General features: G+C 47.4%; 1 protein-coding gene across 1 annotated transcript in view; it reads right to left on the bottom strand.

Moving 5' to 3' along the window:
• Positions 1 to 20056, bottom strand: part of SMG1 (SMG1 nonsense mediated mRNA decay associated PI3K related kinase) — a 1828328-nt gene that overhangs the window by 909368 nt on the left and 898904 nt on the right. Inside the window, exons 33-34 of the mRNA XM_086940872.1 lie at positions 4872 to 5010; positions 4528 to 4758 (exon numbers count right to left, since the gene is read on the bottom strand). Of these exons, the coding sequence (XP_086796998.1) occupies positions 4528 to 4758; positions 4872 to 5010 (370 nt within the window). The remainder of the gene's footprint in view (positions 1 to 4527; positions 4759 to 4871; positions 5011 to 20056) is intronic.

Below are 20056 nucleotides of genomic sequence, written 5' to 3'. Positions count from 1 at the left end.
TATTCTGTTCTAACGCCTGCAAATCACTGCCACACATTTTGTTAGCCTGTCCAGCCTGTAGAAAACCTAGGTCTAGATGGTTGAAACCAGTATGTCTAAATCTGGTAACCAGATCAAGTAGCGAGGCTTTCAAGATTTTAAAAAAGTCCACTGAAGAGTATATTGTGATTGCCGTCCCTAAGTTCTTGGGCTGGGCGTGGGTGATTCGCTTAAAGGGGAAGAGCTGCTAGTAAATACTCTATGTATTATAATTTCTCTCCGGAATATCGCTCATGTATATGTATTTTTAGTCTGATTTCAAAATGAACTAAATCTGATTGCATATGAATTAAGGATATAGGATCATTACAGGAAGCAGCCTTTTTGTGGTGAAACTTTTAGCTGGTCTTTTTTTTTTAAAAGTATTTATTGTACAATTATGTATTTTAAAGGAAGAGTGTATGTACACTTATGTAATACACCAGTATGTTTAACTTGGTTATATATCTTTTTTTAAATATTCTCACCTCTGTGTATTATGTATTAACTTTTGGGATTTTACAAATCGAAAAAGTTTTTGACTGACTGATATTGGACTAACTAATAAAGGGTCAGAAAAACTTCACTTTTAACTAAGAAAATATAACCCTTTAAAATACTCACCAACTCTCTTCATTGGCTTAAATATTTGTATTTAGATTTTTCAGTTTTATGTAAAGTCTCCTGATGGTAATATACAGTGACAAGGGTCCAGTACCTTTACAGCGGTAAATTAGAGGTAAATGAGGTTTTGCATTGAGGAATTACAGTGAAATTACCGCTGTATCAACAGCGACCAGGAACTGGTAAGAAGATCCGACCCCAAAAGGCACCCCTGCACCAGACGCCCCGCGGCCTTGTGTGCCCAAACCGACGGTGCCTAACCAGCCTCTAACTTCCCAACTTACATCTCGAAGTGATGGTTGCACCCAGGAGACCTTCGACTCCCAGCCTGCAGTGCTTTTGCAAAGAGGAGGTTCTCCACTGAAAACAGAGCGTCCGATGTCTAAATAGCACCCTGCACCGGCCGCCCTAGTGCCGCTGAGGGTATAACCAGATGCATGCTTGTCCCTAAGGGGCCCCTGAGTCTACCCCCAGAACCTCAACTCCCACTACCAAATACTTGCCTCAAAACCGTTAACACTATTTTCCTCCATAGGATAACATTGACTGTTTTTCTGTGAAAAGTTTTTAAGTGTGGAGTTTGAGAAACTAAAGAAATTCTTTAAAATTGCATAATCTAACAAAAACGGTATACTACTCTGTGTAAGCCTAGTAATCTCAAAAGTTACTTATCTGCTATTTTACTTAAAAGCCTATTTAAGTCTATGTACTGCGTTTACTAAGTATTGTATTTCTCTGCCTCCATACTGTAAACCAAATCAAAGTGCATACACAATTATCACTCAAACTGTATTTCAATAGGATTACTACTGTCAAGTACTTATTGCTTACATGTACCAGGCTCGCTTGGTTCTAGAAAATAAAATATCTAAAAGCATATTTTTATACAAAAACAATTGGTCTGAAGTTCAGTCGGAGTGTGTGAATTCATTTGCTGACTGAGTGTGTACAGCAAATGCTTAACACTATACTCTGATACTGCCTTACTGCTCGACCACACTACCACAAATAGAGAGTAAGGTTCGATCTAACTTTACCTCTGCCTACCTTTGGGGTTCTACTGTGCACACTATACCTCACTTTGGTATAGTGTATACAGAGCCAGCGTCCTACACATGATCTTCCTCATGGAGAACATGCATATACACTTTAAGGAAAGTGGCTGCCCGTTGAATGACCTTGTAACACGCAATGGTGTAATTCGAGGCTGAAATCCTAACAGTAATTGTCCAGCATGGTAGTATTCCTGCAAGTCATCTGTGAGAACCAGGTCGATTGGTGTCTAGTTAGGGTCGGCGGAGTCAAAGGAGGTGCCTTCCCCACAGGAGGCGTGGGGGAACCCCTCCGGTGAGGGTGGGGGCAATAGAGGTGGCGGTCCGGGAGGTGTGATGGGTACAGTAGTGATGATGGAAGAGGAAGTGAAACAGTGAGAGGGCGGGTGCTCCCTACCTTGCGTTTCTTAGGCTTAGAAGCTGTTGGGGCTGCCAAGCCAGCTGTTCCACGAACTTGAATTTCTTCTTTTGAGGCAAAGTTGGAGGGAGCTTTCTGGATAGACTTCTTGCAATTTACAGTCTCTGTAGGATAAATTGCTCTGAGTTGCAGAAGCCTTCCATTGATGGAATCTTCAGTGCCTATGGTTGTTACAGCACCAGTGCCATCCTCAGAGTCATCGGAGGCCTCTAGATTGAGATTGGCCTCTGTGCTGGCATCAAGGGTGTCTCTGGCTTCAAAGTTCCTCAAAGTTTGTAGACGATCTTGAGATTTGACTACGAAAATGATCAATGCCCAGTGCCGGGAGCAGCGTGGGGCCTAAACCCTTTGCTTGGTGCTGACCGCAGCCAGAAGTCAGCAGAGGCACTGAAGGCTATGTGTTGTGGTAGGACTATGTTCAATCACACCAGGACAGTGCTCTGCCTCTGTATGAGGACTCTTCGGAAGCTTGGTGAGGGGATCAGTGCCGAACATACTCAACAGTAGCAGAGGTCTTCGTTTGGGTGTCAAGGTTTGTGGAGGTGAGAAGAGTCATCTTGTTCTTCCACATGGTCAGAGTCCGTGGGAAGCAGCACCTCTTGGCTCAACGATGGCGGATGGGCAAAAGCCCAAGACTGCAGCATTCTCACCTCCTTTAACACTAAACTGGGCCTCTTCTCTGAAAAGTAAGTAGTTTCATCAGAGGCCTGCAGTTGCACATTTTGTAGAGCCTACTTTCTTCTCGGTCAACACTGGAAAGGTGAGGCAGGCCTGGCATTTAGCATCATCATGGTCAGGGGAGAGGGAGAGGTGGCATTACTCGTGGTGATCGGACAACAGATTTTTGGCATGGCACTGGGGACAGTATTGGAATTCCATCACCCTGAGTCCATTTTCTATGGAGAAGTTGTTGAAGATGAGGGATGTGTGGCCTTGAAGAGGGCTCCAAGACCCTAAGGTTTGGAGCATATGGTTAAGTTGGTCTGTGGAAGCTGCTCAGAATAAACCGGAAAACAATTACCTGAAAATCAGAATCAAATTTCACTATATTGGCCAGTGCAGAAGAGTGAAGAACACAACAAAACTCAAAGCACCAGTAATGCACGTCCAAAGCAGATGGTGGAAAAATACATGATTTATTTGCCTATAAGCTTTGACAATTAAGGATGAGTCACAGTGCATCAAGTGACTTGAAAGACTTTCTACAAAGAAAAACCTCTTAACGCCCAAGCCCTAGATCGCAGGAGTATGCAGAGCATGAGTATCTACACCAACAAATGCTATGAAAGGATTAGCTTACTTACCCTGTAAGTAGATGTTCTTGGCTTGTAGTGCTGCAGATTCAAATGCTCTGCATACTCCTGCCATCTAGTGTTGGGTCCAGAGTTGTGCAAGTTGGGTTTCTTCGAAGTCTTTCGAGTCACAAGACTGGGTGACTCCTCCTCTCAGTGATACTGCGCATGGGTATTGACTCCTTTGTTCGATATTTTTCCCCACAGGCGGGTGAGAAAGGAGTGTAGAGAGTGTGTAAGAACCAAGATGTTCAACATTTCACAATTCTTGTTTATGAATGGAGATCTGATATGTATGCAGCACAAATTAAGGTGCTAATGGTGATCATGATAAAAAATGAAGTTTAAAACATATGCTGTTTGGAAGGCTTGTTTCTCGCAAATTATTTTTATAGTTATACACCTTGTAAATGTAAGTAAATGTATTTGAGCTTATATAGCGCACAGCTACCCGCAGTGGGTTTCCCGGCGCTTGCTTAGGGAGCCCGTCCTGGTATTCCCCTGTGAGATAACCCCGGCAGGGTATCCACAAGGTGAAAGCCAGGCATCCCGCCGCGAGGGGCCGTTGTGGAGATTAAGCAAGCTATTGCCCAGAGTCGCAGAGTGTGAACCCGTGAGTCGAGAAGGCACCGGAGCGAGAATTATCGAGTCCGAGGAATTTTTAGCCCAAGATCCGCCGAGGCGGGGAATTGAACCCTGGTCCAGGGCCGATCTCAGCTTCCGGGTCTACCGCCTCTAACCCCTGAGCCACACTTCTCACCTTTGCAGTGTTGTAGAAACCACAAGCAACAGAAATATGAATTTATCACAAGTGTGAACACAACTTGAAAAGCTAGAACTGGCTGGGGTAATGCCTTAAAAAAAAGATGGGGAGACCTACTCACACATTTGCTTAAACCCATTAAATTAATAGGATGAAGGCTTTAATAATAAGGTTGCCTGAGTTTAAACCATTTAGTTACAAATCAAGACACTTCACACACAAACTCAGAGACCAGCACAAGCATTGCCAGCTGACAGCAACCATACGTTTGCTGCAAACTTAAAGAAACAGCATAACATCTGCCATAAGTTCTCAATAGGAGGCAGAAATATTTCTGAACTGTTGCATTTTGTTACATACCTGACCAGCATTCAGTTTAAGGAAGGTGAAGTAGGCACTGCATGACAATTTATAGAGACTGAAGATGCGATCAACAACCTTTCTCCACAACTTAATTAGACCCTCTGAGGTATTTTCATCTACATCTGCAAGCCAAGGACAGCTGGCTAACAACTGGCGCCAAATCACATCCACCAAGTTGTCCTCTTCATTGTCATCACTTTCTGCTATTTGAAGGGTCATGTCTTCATCCTATAAGAAACACAGGCATGACAAAAGCAAAAATGTTGTGTATATGCAAGCTGTGAAACACAAACATTTTAACTGGTATTTTGAGAAAATGACTGAGGGACATTTTTACTTGCCTGAATCCCTGCAGGTCGACACATTGCTTGACCAAGAATTCCATAGATCTTTTCTTGATCTTCATCTGAAACATTGTCGGGAAGTAGATTCTGAGCCTCCGATTTTTCTTCAGGGAGTAGACGGACTCCTTCACCCTGACTAACACAACAAAAAATAAAAAAAATTGTAACTAATTTTTTTTTTTAAATGACTACTCGTTACAAGTTCAGGATATGTGTTAGAACAAACATCCATGGGTTGGTAATTCCCCCTAACCTTATGCCTTCCTCCCTCCTGTTGTGCGGAATTTGTTTGTGAGCTTTAGGACTCTCTGTAATTGACCAATGGTAACCAGTGTTAAAGTGCTTGTGATCTCTTCTTCAAACACGATAAAATTGACCTACAACTAACTTACAATTTAATGAACTTTTACTTCTGAGTCCCTGGTAACCATGGCAGGCAAATTAATTGCTACTAGTGGGCCTGCAGTACTCATTGTGTCATCCACTAAAGTAGCCTTTGTAAACAAGTCTCAGGCCTGCCACAGCAGGTAGGCCCTAAAAGCTCATTGGGAAGGGTGCATTTTATTTAAAAAAAATTAGAACTTGTACACTTAAGTTTTATATGTCCTGGCAGAGAAAAACTCCTAAAGTTCTTTTTCCATTGTTGTAAGGCCTCTCTCCCCCATTGCCTAACACCGAGTAGCCATATTATATTTAACATGTGCAAATTTATATTGTAAGCAGATAGAAATATATTATTTACACCCAAATTCATTGCAATTTAAAATCCGCTTTAATGATGAAGACTGATTTTAAGTTACAACTCTAAAAATGTCACTTTAAGAAAGTTTACATTTTCTGGTTCCAACCATATATGCCTTCTGCCAGTGCCCTAGGTGACATGACTGAGAAGGATCTGCTGCTAGGGTGTCTGCACTGCTTCCAGACAGTAACACAAACGGAGCTTAGGTGTGCAAAGGATGGGCCATAGGTCGAGGGCAGACAAGACCTGAGCGAGCGTCCACATCTTGAACTTCTCCTTCCAGAGGAAGCGGTTGGCGTTACTGAGATCCAAGATAGGATGCAGGTCTTTGTCCTTCTTGGGTACCAGAAATTAGTGGGGATAGCAACCACAACCTACTTCTGGTGCAGGAACGTGCTCGATGCCCCCCTTGGCCAAGAGTGACAAAATTTCCTGTTGGAGAAGGGCCAGGTGATCCTCCATCATGCGATGGTACTGAGGTGGCATGGAGGGAGGGGAAGTCTCAGGAGGATGGGGAAGTCTCAGGAGGGAGGGGAAGTCTCAGGAGGGAGGGGTAGTCTCGAAGGGGAGGGAGTAGCCCCTTCAGACTATCTGCAAAACTCACCTGTCCGACGTGATGGTGCGCCAGTGGGGGTGGTGATGGCAGATCCTGCGCCCAATGGCCTTTGGTGGCCCTCAAAGGTCGGGCTAGGAGGGTTTGGAGGCTGCTGCAGAGAGGGCTGCTGTGTACTCGCCCGCCCGTTGGCCCCCAGAACCACGCCGGTGGTCCCACGTCCCCGGCCACGCTGGGACTGAACAGCCTGTGGTGGCCTGTGGCTCTGGGCGGGACAAAGTGGGGCACCGCTGTCGTAGCCACGAAAGGGGCGAAAGGCAGACTGCGCTGGGCCAGTGGTGGAGAGGCCAAGGACCTTAAAGAGCTTTAGCTGTCGCCGAAATGGCAACGGCCATCAAAGGGCATTCAACATTCCCTGGGAAAACCAGTCGAACGCAACCAGGCGTAGCGTCGAAGGGCTACTGACATGGAAACCGTCATGCCAAGTGTGTCGGCGGTATCCAGCCCACAGCAGATGGTTAACTTTTCTGCGTCTCTCCCCTCTGCAAATGCTCGGGAGAGTGTTGCAAGGGCCTCCTCCGGGCGCTGAGGCAGCACTTTAGCCACCGTATCCCACACAGAGTGTGGGTATTGGCCCAGACAAGCAGTGTTTCCCGACGGCAGTACCAAGCTGGCAGAAGAAAACATTTTCTTCCCAAGGTGGCCCCATTTTTTGGATTCCCTATCCGGTGGAGCGGTAGGGAAGGTGCCTTTAGGAGTGGAGGCTTGAACCACCAAGCTCTCAGGAGTGGGGTGTTGGGAGAGGAAAGTGGGGTTGCCTGGGCGGTGGCGTCGGGTAAGAACAATAGTTACTTACCTGTAATCTGTGGTTCTCCAGTATTGGTGTCTTTCATAGATTCACATGCCTGAATCATTCCCCGTCGTCGGAGTGGGAGCCCACGGTACATAAAAAAGTAGTGAAATATACCCTTAGTACATAAGAGATAACAATATACCCAACCAGGAAGTAAAGTAGCCCTAGCTACAGTAAAAGAAACTTCCACATTAGAACCTGTCCATGTCATTATGTATGGACCAAACTGCAGCCAATCAGGCCACAGCTCCCACCAGCAAGCTCTCCCCAGAGACCCAGGCTCTCAGATTTTTGTAGCACCGGAGTGTACCGGAATAAGTATAGAAGAAAAAAGCCAAGTGAGCCTCTGAGGGGAGGTGGGTGGGTGCATGTGAATCTATGAAAGACACCAATACTGGAGAACCACAGATTACAGGTAAGTAACTATTGTTCTTCTCCAGTATTAGGGGTGTCTTTCATAGATTCACATGCCTGAATCAGAGTAGTGAGCAGTAATAGTCATAGCATTATATACAGCTCTTGGACGCCAAGGCACATAGCAGTAATGCAGAAACCACAAAGGAATAATAAAATAGGCGTAAAAGAGCAAGAGGAGGTGGGAGAGAAATAGCAGAGGCTCACCTTATTGGAAAAGATTACGCAGGACTGCTCTCCCCACCGAGGCATCGGTGTCGCTCGAAGCTTCCAGACAGTAATGCCTCGTGAATGTGTGCCTGCTGGACCAGGTAGCAGCTCTGCAGATATGCAGGAGAGGCACACCAGCAAACAAAGCAGTTGAGGAAGCAACTGCTCTCGTAGAATGTGCTCTGGGCAAGGTTGGCAAGGGTGTACCCGCCTGTAGATGGCAGAGTCCAATCGCTGAAGAGACCCATCTAGCGATAGTTTGTTTAGTGACTGCACTGCCTTGACGTGGTTTGCCATGCGCAACAAATAACTGATCAGTTTTCCTGATGGCAGCTGTCCTGGAGAGATAGAACTTGAGACACCGCTTGATGTCCAGCGTGTGTAGAGTTCGTTCCGCTGGAGATTGCGGACTTGGAAAAAACGTTTTAAGGATGACTGGCTCATTCAGGTGGAAATCCGATGGCACCTTGGGTATGTACCTCGGGTTGGTGCGCAGTATCACTGAATCATTTGTGAATTGCAAGAAAGGTGGTTTAGAGGAAAATGCCTGTATGTCACTGACCCTTCTGGCAGATGTCAAGGCCAGTAGCAAAGCCACCTTCCAGGTGACGAATTTTAGATCAGCTTTATGAATTGGCTCAAAAGGATGGCGCATGAGTTGAGCTAATACAATATTCAAGTGCCAGGATGGAGGCGGTCTACGGACTGGTGGAAACATGCGGAATAAACCCTTAAAGAATTGCTGGACAATCCTTGCAGAGTACAGCGAAGTTTGACCGTCCTGTCGGTATCTCGATATTGCCGCTAAGAACACCTTGAGTGTAGAGTGTGCCAAGCCCGATTTAGCAAGATGTAAAAAGAAGGGCAAAATCTTGTCTGGTTCAGCATGGATAGGATGTAAACCCACAGTCCTGCACCAAGCACAAAACCGCTTCCACTTGAGCCTGTAAGTTTTATTCGTGGAAGGCGCCCTAGCATTGTCCAGGACCTCCTGACAGTCTTGAGGAATGTTCAAATGCGCGAACTCATGGTGTTGAGGAGCCAAGCTGACAATTTTAGAGAATGAGGGTCTGGATGATATATTTTTCCGCCTTGTAGAGTCAGAAGATCCGGAATTTGAGGCAGCTGAACTGGATCGCACTCTGAGAGGAGAAGAAGCTGCGTGAACCAGTATTGTCTGGGCCACCGTGGGGCAATTAGAATCAGACGACACGGTTGTCTCCTCATTTTGTTGATGACCTTGGGGATCAGAGGGATCGGAGGGAAGGCGTAGGCAAAGATTTGTTTCCAGTTCAGAGAGAGAGCGTCCCCACACGACTCCTTGTGAGGAGTCCAGCTCGCGAAATGGGTGCATTTCTTGTTGTGGTAGGTCGCGAATAGGTCTATCTCGGGGCGACCCCATCTCAGGAAAATGTGGTCCAGAGCTGGCTGATGCAGTTCCCACTCGTGAGTGCTGCTTTTGGATCTGCTTAGGGAGTCTGCCAGGACATTGGCTACTCCCGGGACATGAACTGCCGTCAGGTTGATATTGTGTTCCAGGGCCCAATTCCAGATTTCCTGAGCTTGCTGAGACAAACGGGCCGATCTTGTGCCCCCCTGCTTGTTCAGGTAGTGCATGCTCGTCGTGTTGTCTGTTCGGATCAACACGGACGAGTTTGACAGAGTCACTTGAAATGATTTCAGGGCGAGGAAAATGGCCCTCAACTCCAACAAATTGATGTGCCATGTCCTTTGTTGTGCGTTCCATTTGCCACTGATTGTCATCCCTTGAAGGTGAGCGCCCCAACCTTCCAGCGAGGCATCCGTGGTGACGACGAAACTGGGGACTTCTTCTAGAAAGGCGCGGCCGACTTGCAGGTTGCGTGCCAGAGCCCACCACCGAATTGCGTGTTTCATTCGAGGTGTTAAGACGATGACATCTTCGAAGGAACCGGATACTTGCACCCACTGGTGGCCGAGTTCCTCTTGCAGTGGTCTCATTCTCAGACGACAGTTCGGAGACAGGAGAATGCATGATGACAACATCCCCAGGAAAGATTTTAATCGTCGAACTGAAACGCACTCTCTTCTGAGGAGTGCTCTCGCCAGGTCCTGGATCTTGGCTTGCCTTTCGTTTGAAATGAAAACCTGAGCTTTCCTGGAATCCAGAGTCGCTCCCAGGAAAGACGTCTTCTGAGACGGTGTCAGGTATGATTTCTCGAAATTTATTGAAAAACCCAAGTCTTGAAATAGAGACAGGCATGTTTGGACGTGGCTGCTTGCGGTGGCATAGGAATTGGCCTTGATAAGGCAGTCGTCCAAATAAGGATAAATCTGGATACCTTGCAACCGTAAGTGGGCCGCCACCGGTGCCAACATCTTGGTGAATACTCTCGGGGCTGAACGTAGCCCGAAGGGAAGGACCTTGAACTGAAAGTCCCTGCCGGCCACTCTGAATCTTAGGAACTTCCTGTGCCTGGGGAAGATGGGTACGTGGAAGTAAGCATCCTGTAGGTCCAGGGTTGCCATATGTTCGCCTTCCGTCAGAAACTGGAGGATCTCCTGCAGTGACAACATTCTGAATGTCAATTGCTTGATAAATTTGTTGAGGGCACGCAAGTCGAGGATGGGGCGCCACTCCCCCGACTTTTTGCGTATCAAGAAGAAACGAGAGTAAAACCCTTGACCCCTCTGATGTTGAGGTACCTTCTCGATTGCCCCTTTCCGAATCATTGCATTGATTTGGAGGAACAGCTCCTTGAGATGTGCTGGGGGTGGTCCTTTTGGGGGCGAATTTGGAGGGGCTTTTACAAATTCCAATACGTGACCCTTTGAGATTACATCCAAGACCCATCTGTCTGTTGTAATTTTGGACCATTGAGAGTAATGCAGGGATATTCTTCCTCCAATTCGTGGCTGGCATAGGCAGAGTGGCGGCAGGATGTTTTCCTCACTTTTTGTTGGCGTTGTCTCTACCTCGATAAGTGGATTTTCCTCTGGATTGTGTAAAGGTGCTCCGCCTTTGGCCATAAGGCTGTTGTTTGTAAGGTTGGTACCTTTGGTTGTTTTGATTGGTCTGATATGGGCGTTGCTGGTAATAGCCCCCTCTGTTGGAGAAGTTACCCCTTCCTTTTGCCCCACGAAAGGAAGACTTACGGTACTGCAGAGTACCCAACGAACGTGCCGTTTCTGTATCCTTCTTAATGGACTGTAAGGCTTCGTCCACATGCGAGCCAAACAGGAATTCGCCGTCATAAGCCATATTTAAAACTTTGGCCTGTACCTCCTGGCGAAAAGACGTAGATTTTAACCATCCTTCTCGTCTGAGCACTGCAGCTCCTGCCAACTGTCTAAAACCTGTGGCCGCTACGTCCACTGCAGCGTCGATAATTTCCGACGACGCACATTCGCCGTCTTGTAGGATTTTGATGGCCTCAGAGCGGTCTGGCTCAGGTAATTTTTGGATGTATGGGGATATGTCAGACCACATTTGTCTGTCATACCTACCAAGAATTGCTAAAGAATTAGCAGCTCTAACCGTGGTGGCCGCGATAGTGGAGACCTTTTTACCAATGGAATCGAGGCGTCTGCCATCTCTGTCCGTTGGAATGGAGACCTGAGTTGAGGGGTTCCTAGCTCTTTTTTGCGCTGCCTGCGCAATGACTGAGTCCGTTTTAGCTTGGCCGATGAGACAGGCAGGTGAAGAGGCTGGCGCCCTATATTTTTTGTCGACTCTCGGCAATACTGCGGGAGCAGAATTTGGCGTGGCCATTATCTTAAGCCCTTCCTTCCAGATAAAGTCTATAATGGGAATAGACCAACTCTGCTTCTGAGACAAAGTCTTGAAATCATAAAGAAAGCAGTCATCTTGTTTCGCTTCCATGGAAACCAGAAATCTTTTAGTGGCTTTGTCCATAAGTCTATGGAAGTTCGCTATATCCACCGGCGGTGAGTCAGCCTTCGGTTGTTCCTCTGGGGATGGCGATTCAGCCTGGTAGTCCTCATACTCCGACGAGTCCGATCTAATCAACTCCCCCTCCTCATGGGTGTCCTCATCAGAATCGCCAACCTCCTGTTGATGGGGAGATACTGGCGTGGCAGGTCGGGTAGCCTGTGCCTCTTCCGGCCTATTAGGCCTTGGACCTCTACTCACGCGAGGCTGAGGGGAGGTAATATGCGAATCGCCCGATTCCGAAGGCGGGAATCGGCGATAATAATCGCTCAGCATATACTGCAGATTCTCGTAAAGTTCCATCGGCATCTGCATTCCTGTCGCAGAAGTGGGTACCGATGTAGGTACCTGGATTTGCTGTTCGTCTTCCTCCTGATCCTTTACATGTATTAATAAGTCAGAGGGACTTTCCGCCGCTTGAAACAGTTCATCTCCAGATTCTACTTCAGAATCTAACAGCCTATCTGGCATCTGGAGCGGCGATAATGGCGTTGTTTGAGAGGACCTCTTTTGCAGCAAAGCCGTAGTAGTGGCTGGAGAAGGAAGAGGTATGGCAGTGGTCTTTGCCGACCATACCTGTAGGTCAGTACAAGACGACAATTTTGGCGTAGATGGATTGCCTGGCAAAATCAAGCTCTGTGTCGTCGCTTTTGATGAAGAAGCTGATGGTTCTCTCGTTGTTAGAGATGGCGTCACCTTCGTCGACGTGTTGGATTTCGTCGTCGACGAGGGAACCGTCGACGGAGCAGTCTTCATCGTCGACGAGGTCGTCGACGGGGCCGTCGACGGGACAATCCTCACCTTCGTCGACGACGTCTTCGTCGACGTGTCCGTCGACGGGGTCTTCTTCGTCGCCGATGGGTCCGTCGACGACATCTTCATCGACGATGGTGTCGACGACAGTGAGGTCTTCTTTGTCGACGGAGCAATCGTCGACGACGACGAGGATTTCTTCGTCGACTGCTTCAGTGCCGTCGATGTCTGATCGTCGACGAGAGGTGTGAAAACCTTCGTCGACGAGATGGGTCGAACCTGCACATGAACAAAAGTTGGAGAGGAAGCTGAGGACATCACCATGGTCGATTTAGGTGAGGAGAAAGTCAATGTAGAAGTCATGGCAGAGGCAGCCTGACTGGAATTTGGCAACGTTGTTGGTGCCTTAGTCATAGGTCTCACGGGGGACACCAAAGACTCCGTTCTTTTAGAGCTCGGGACCTTCACAGATTTCTCAGAGGATTTCTGTGCCTTTGAAGTAGAAGGCTCCTGTGAGGCGAGCTGGTGTTTAGACACCTTAGCTTTCGGAGTAGGCACAGTACTCTCAGCTCTCCGTTTTTTCGACCCCTTGGTAGATTCTGAGGCAAAACTTCCTACCTCAGAAAGTGGCTCATCTTTATTTTTCATTTTCTGCAGCCACAGCAACAGGCGACCCTCTCTGTCCCTGAGGGTTTTAGGAGAGAATTTTCGACAGATGCTGCAGTCCTTAACCTGATGGTCAGGGTATAAACAGTAGATGCAGCGAGTGTGTGGATCTTCCTTAAACAGTCTCGCCTTTCCACACGAGTCGCAGGCCCTAAAAAGGGATTTTGAAGAAGACATTTCCTTGAAGAAGAAACTTTATCCAAGAGAAGAATTGAGCAGAGCTCAGAAGGACTCCCTATCACACGACGTGCGGTAAAAAATCTGAGAGCCTGGGTCTCTGGGGAGAGCTTGCTGGTGGGAGCTGTGGCCTGATTGGCTGCAGTTTGGTCCATACATAATGACATGGACAGGTTCTAATGTGGAAGTTTCTTTTACTGTAGCTAGGGCTACTTTACTTCCTGGTTGGGTATATTGTTATCTCTTATGTACTAAGGGTATATTTCACTACTTTTTTATGTACCGTGGGCTCCCACTCCGACGACGGGGAATGATTCAGGCATGTGAATCTATGAAAGACACCCCTAATACTGGAGAATCATCCTGTCCACAGGAGCCCCGGTGTTGGGGATGAACCACATGCCCAAAAGGATGTCCGTGAGGGTTTCATTAAACTGCAGCAGGGGCTCCAATGAGCTCGCTGCCATTTGAAGGACCTCTGTCAGGAGGTTAGTCCTGACTGCCACAGTAGGTGGAAAACCTCGACTGCCACCGTAGGTGGAGAGCCTCGACTTCCACCGTAGGTGGAGAGCCTCGACTGCCACCGTAGGTGGAGAGCTTCGACTGCCACCGTAGGTGGAGAGCCTCGGCTGCCCTACGCAACACCACTGCATACCTCTGTAACCACGGTAGGGAGAGACAACATGCCTAGGTCTGGGGAGGTGTCCAGACCACTGGAATCCCTCAGTTCCTCTCTCCAGTCCGGATCATAATCTAACTGATCTGTTAAAGGGTCACCAGACCCCTCCCAATCTTCCTCACCCTCCTGTGGCTGACATCAGTCGGGAACCGGAAGGCATGACTTGATTCAGGGCATCCCTTGTGAGGTTCCGTGACAATCATAATGGTATTTCCGACTCGTTCGAATATGGACGAGTTTGGTATCTATGAACCGCAAATGACGAGTTTAGTGGGTGTACGCGTTTTCGCTACGGTGGCCTGAACCGTTCGTCTTATTCGTGGGTTTCCCCATCTGAACCCACGGGTTCCATTTTAGATACGGCATCCATTTTGTCTCTTGCCCTCAAGTAGCCAGCGACACTGTCCGTTTCGTGACCCTGGGATTCCCAAGCTCTGGCGGAAGACACGTGTTCCTTTGAGGGTGTCTTTATAACGAGGGGGATGACACTGCAAAGGCAGATGGCCCAGCTCGAGGCTCATCTTGCCGTGCCGGTCTATTGTTTCAGCCGTGCATGCATTAGGCACGAATCCTTCGATCCTGCAATCGTGCTTCCGATATTGCCCCCTACACTCTTTTTCAATCTGTTGTCTATCCTTGTCTTCCTTGCACCTGTTTCTGTCTCTTTTTCTTAACTCGTTTACAGCTAGAATGGAATGTACTTAATGGTGGGATAACGTACTTTTACAGTTGGGAACCGGCGATGCTACTGTAATTATGTTCCGGGCTCCTGAATACATGAAAGCAACCCTTTTGAAGTTTACTGTGGGAACTGAGTTGTAACCTTTTGTTCGCCATGTTGTGCTATGACTAAAATATGTATAAAAGGAGCGATCCACTGTTGCAATTTGAAGCAGTCTCCCAGAACCTACACGTAGTGTACTTCTTGTGACTTCTGTATCCGTGCAGTAAATAAACGCTGATCTTTGACGCCGCAGGAAGTGTCCCGTGTCTCTGTGATTTGTACGCCGGAACAGGTAACCCACGAAGGTTTCAGGTGTTGTCCCCTGGCACCGCTGGGCCTTAGAATAGCCCAGTCCTTCAGTTGGCCCCCAATGTGGGGCGACATCAGCGGTACCGGTCCAAAGCCCGACGATCGTGAGGAACTTCGTGTGAAATCTCCGAGGGAAGGTGCACCCCGCTTCATCGATCCCGTTGTCGAAATAAGTGGTCCGAAGACTTTTCCCGCGAAGATTCCCGCCTCCTGACGGCTGCGACAGACTGATGCCCTGACTGTCGACCTGTTTTGGCGCCTGGCGTAGTCCTTTGTACGGCAAGACGATAGACGGGCCTTCCTGGTGACGCCATTGCTCTTTCAGTTAAGTATTTGTGGGTCGCTCCCAGAGTCCTTGGTTGTTGTTGAAACTTGGTTGTTTGCATGGTTCCATTGCATTTGTGGTTCTTAGTTGTTGGTTCTTAGTTGTTGGGTTTTATTTGACGATTGCAATTGCCAAAAACCGAGGGTCTTGCATTTTTGCGAGGACATCGTAATTCGATAACCCTTGAAGTTTGTAAACTCGGTCAGTGTGCACGATGCCTGGCCGTAGTACTTTGTTTGGTTTCTTTAAATGTTGCGGTACGGATTCCCGATTGGAGGACTCATGTCCGATACCTCTAGTTGGAACTCCGATCTATGAGCTCTATAGTCGCCATGGAGTGGGTCCTATCGTATATAATGATTATTGGATCCGCTACACTAAAGACGATGGTGTCCTTAGTTGGCCACCTCATGGTAGTTTCGAAACTGCAATTTTGGATAATCTCGAAGCAAAATTGTTTAAAAAGAAATCTAGGCCGGCCATGTTTGATTCCTATCGGTTATGGCGAAAAGAGGCCAAGCAGAAAGAAATTAAACAACTTAAGAAAAATAAGAGGGAAGGTATCATTACGGTGATGAGAAATGCAGAGCAGTTCCAGCGAGACAAAGAAGAGAAGGAAAAGGAAGTTTTTGCTAGACTGCAACATATGGCGGTGGATAAGTGTTATCCTGTTTTACCGTCGAGTTCTGATAAAAAGGGAGAAGAAGCGGTAGAGGACCCTTTGTTGTCCTATCTACTGAAATCACCACCTCCATACGCACAGGATACTACAGCCCCTGTGGTTCCTCCTGTTCCTCAACCTGTTGTTCCGGCAGCTGGTGGTCAGCCTGCCGTTGGTCCTGTCCTTCCGAATCCTCTTGTTCCTCATGTTGTCCCTGCTCCCTTACCTGCCCCTCTTCCTACTGCTCCACTGCCTATACCTTCTCAGTCTGCTGTTCCCGCTACTTCTGCTCTCTTGGCTACCCCTACTGTTTCTACTGTTCCTACTGCTCCTATGTTTAGTCCCCATGTCGTTGCCCCTGTACTTCTCTCCTCTTCTCCTTCTGTCCGTAGTCGCATACCTAATGCTGTTGCTAATCTTTACTCTCCATTTGGACCAATCCTTGGGTCCGATGTTTCTGATGTCTCTCAAAGACGAAGTCAACTTCCTGGTGGTAGGGAGAGTGATACGTTAGTGAAAATGACGCGTAAATGGATTAGGCATCCTGCTAAGTACACCCCGCGCATAGTTTTTGAGACGTTTTCTCAATTTAATGAGCCCACGCAAAGATTTGTGTTTGAGGAAATGCGTAAATCCTTACGAGAGGAGTGGGATAATGATGAGGTAGACAATGTACCGCCCGAAATGACTGAACTTCAGAATCAGTTTTCGAACGGTATGATTGTGGGTGGTAATGTTCGACGTGCCTTAGAGCGTCTCCTATCCTTCCGATCTACAGTACAACCCCGAGCATTGTTTAATGACTCCACTGAGGAGTGGATGGCACAACCTGGTCAGTATCCCATGCGAGAAGTCCCCCCAGTGTGGATGCCAGGTAATCCCGCTGCTAATCCCGCGATTTTGCCACATTTCCAGAGAGTTTGGATACACCTCCCATGGAAGCGGTCGGAAGTTTTGCAAGTGAAGCAAACTTTACCTGACCCCCGCAAAAATCCGGCAGGTTATTATAAGGAGTTATCCCAATTAGTGGATGCTACTATTATGCACCTTGCCGATATCGACTTGCTGTTCGGTAATGTAGTACCTCAACCAATTTGGGCAAAAATCCGTCAAGAGAATCACGTAGCCGAGTTAGGCGGTGATTGGGCTGCTCTTGCGGCGGCCGACGGACGACAAATTGGCGGGGCTAAGCCTGAACAGCTCATTACTGATCTGCCCCAGAGGATTATTACACTTATGAAGACACTTATGCCGGCAATGAGAGTTAATTGGGATAAACTGTCTGCGTGTAAGCAAAAGAAGGACGAGAGTGTCTCCGATTTCTTTACCAGATTTGAGGAAGCTTTCATCGATCACAGTGGTCAGGATATGAGCACTGAGGGAGGTCAGCGACTGTTTGTAGATAAGTTTGTATCGAATTTGTTGCCTGAGCTCAGCAACAAATTGAAGAATTCCGAAAGTTCGTGGGCCGCTTCTACCTCTGCTCAAATATTAGCTACGGCTCAATATTATGAAAACAGAGAAAAGGAAGAAAATGATCGTGCAGATAAGAAAACGAAGGATCTTAAAACTAAGGTTCTGTTGCAGCAAGCGTACCCTCCGCGCTCGAATCAAAATGACTCACAGCAGCAAAATAGATCACAATCACAGTCTTCTAGGACTCAGTCGCGTACTGACTCCTCTACACCGAGATCTATGCTTGGGTACAATCAATGCGCATAGTGTAGAGGTGAGGGCCATTTGAAGTTTAATTGTCCGGTTTTGCGCAACCGAAATAATGGTGTTTCGGCTCGAGGAGGTCGTAGTGGTCCTCAACAGGCATCACGTGGTAGAGGTCGCGGTGTTACTCAAAATCAGAATGAGCGTTCTACCACTTCATCAGACTCGAACAATTGCTTTGATCAGCGCAATTCATCATCAGGTAGATCTGCACAGTATCATGTGGACGACTGTTACGTCGAGCATGATATCGATGCTGACGGTAATTACTAGGACAGCCACGGACAAAGAGAGGGAGTAGTATCAATTCCGGTTGATCAGAGAGGGCCTTACGTCGCAGTTGCCACATCGGGCGTAGTTGAGCCTTTTCTGTTGGACACTGGTGCAGCGAAAAGTTCCATCATGCATTCGAAACTCCCTGGCGCACCTTTGTCTGGCTTAACGAATGTTTCCGTTGGATTCTCTGGCGCCCCCATTAGCAATCCGGTCTCTAGGCCTTTGCCCCTTACAATTGGGCCTCGTGAGCTAGAAGCTCCTTTGATTTTGACTGCTGGTTGTGGTGAGAATCTTTTGGGCCTGGATTTGTTGAAACGGTTATATGCGACTCTGTATTGTTCTCCTGCGGGAGTGGAGCTTACATTGGGTCAGAGAGTGATCTCTCCTATGTATTTGTCAACTGATAAGCTCCCACCGGAATGGAGTTCTCTTCCTGAGTCTTTGTGGGCCACAGGTCCCAATGACGTGGGCCTGCTGAATATATCACCTTATGTTGTCCAATTGAAATCGAATGTGCGATTACCACGTATTCCCCAGTATCGTATCTCTCTTGACGGTGAACGAGCGCTGTTAGCGATCATCTATGACTTGATCAAGAAGGATGTTATTAAGGAAACTCGGGGAAATGTGTGTAATAGTCCTGTGTTACCTATTTTGAAACAAACTGATCCATCCAAGCCTCATGTGTACCGTTTTGTCATTGATTTACGGGAGGTAAATAAAATTGTGATTCCACAATTTCCTGTGGTGCCTGACATTACGGCTTTACTGACTCTGATTCCAGCCTCTGCCTCTTGGTTCTCAATGATCGATCTGAAGAATGTTTTATTTAGCATTCCGATTGCTGAGGAAAGCAGAGATCTATTCGGCTTCTCATTAGGTGGTCGCAGCTTCAGGTTTAAACGCGCTCCTCAGGGCTACTGTGAGAGTCCATCGATCTACAGCCAAGCCCTAAAGAGTCAACTTGATGCGTTTGTGTTACCGGCTGGTGCGGCCTTGATTCAGTACGTGATGACTTGCTGGTAGCTGCTGACACTAAAGAGATTTGCAAAGCTGCTACAGTATCGCTGTTACAGCATCTCTGTGACTTACATCACATGGTGTCATCTTCTAAGCTGCAATATTGTTGTCAAGAAGTAACCTATTTAGGTCACTTATTGTCAAAGGAGGGAAGAAGGTTGACCCCAGAGAGAATTGCAGCGATCGCTCGAATGACTGTGCCAACAACTCAGAGAGATGTGCGTGCCTTTCTAGGTATCACGTCATACTGCAGGCAATGGATTCCAAATTTTTCATTGCTAGTGAAGCCATTGGTAGCCCTCACGTGCAAGGACGTTCCGACTCCTTTGCCATGGACTGAAGAGTGTCAGAAAAGTTTTTCTGAATTGTGTGATGCGTTGTGTTCGGCCCCGGTGTTAGGTACTCCTGACTACAGCAAGCCGTTTACACTATACGTTCACGAGAGAGAGGGTTGTGCGTTGAGTGTCTTGACGCAACAATTTGGTGGTAAGCAGCGTCCATGTGCCTATTTTTCCTCGACCTTGGACCCAGTAGCGAGAGCATTGCCGAGTTGTCTAAGAGCGACAGCGGCAGGTGCTGTGTCCATCCGGCAATCTGCAGGACTGGTCATGGATAATGTGCTTACGGTGATGGTTCCGCATGCAGTTGACACTCTCTTGAATCGTACAAAAACTCAACACTTGACGAGCGCAAGGTTGTCCGGTTACGAGTTGACGCTTTTGGCAAGTCATATACAAATAAAGCGTTGTAATGTACTGAACCCGGCGACATTGTTGCCGACTAATATGGAATCAGATGATGTACCACCACATGATTGTTATCTACGAACTGAGGAAGAAACGAAGGGTCGTGTTGACCTAAAAAACACTCCATTGGCAGATCCCGATGGTACTTTGTACGTTGATGGTTCGTGTTTCAAGTTGCCGAATGGTGATGTGACGACTGCAAATGCTGTGGTGACGTTGAGTACGGTTGTGGAAACTGCGAGATTGAGTCAGAATTCGGCGCAGGCGGCAGAGTTGATTGCGTTGACGAGAGCGTGTGTTTTGTCTAAGGGAAAGCAAGTGAATGTGTTTACAGATAGTTAATATGCATTTGGCGTTGCACATAGCTTTGGTCGATTGTGGAGAGAAAGAGGATTTATGACATCGCATGGTACGAAGATCCAAC

Source organism: Lissotriton vulgaris, chromosome 10 (assembly GCF_964263255.1).
Source record: "Lissotriton vulgaris chromosome 10, aLisVul1.2, whole genome shotgun sequence".
NCBI classification, from domain to species: Eukaryota; Metazoa; Chordata; class Amphibia; order Caudata; family Salamandridae; genus Lissotriton; species Lissotriton vulgaris.
The sequence above is the reverse complement of the archived record's forward strand: the minus strand, read 5'-3'. Positions and strand labels throughout refer to the sequence as shown.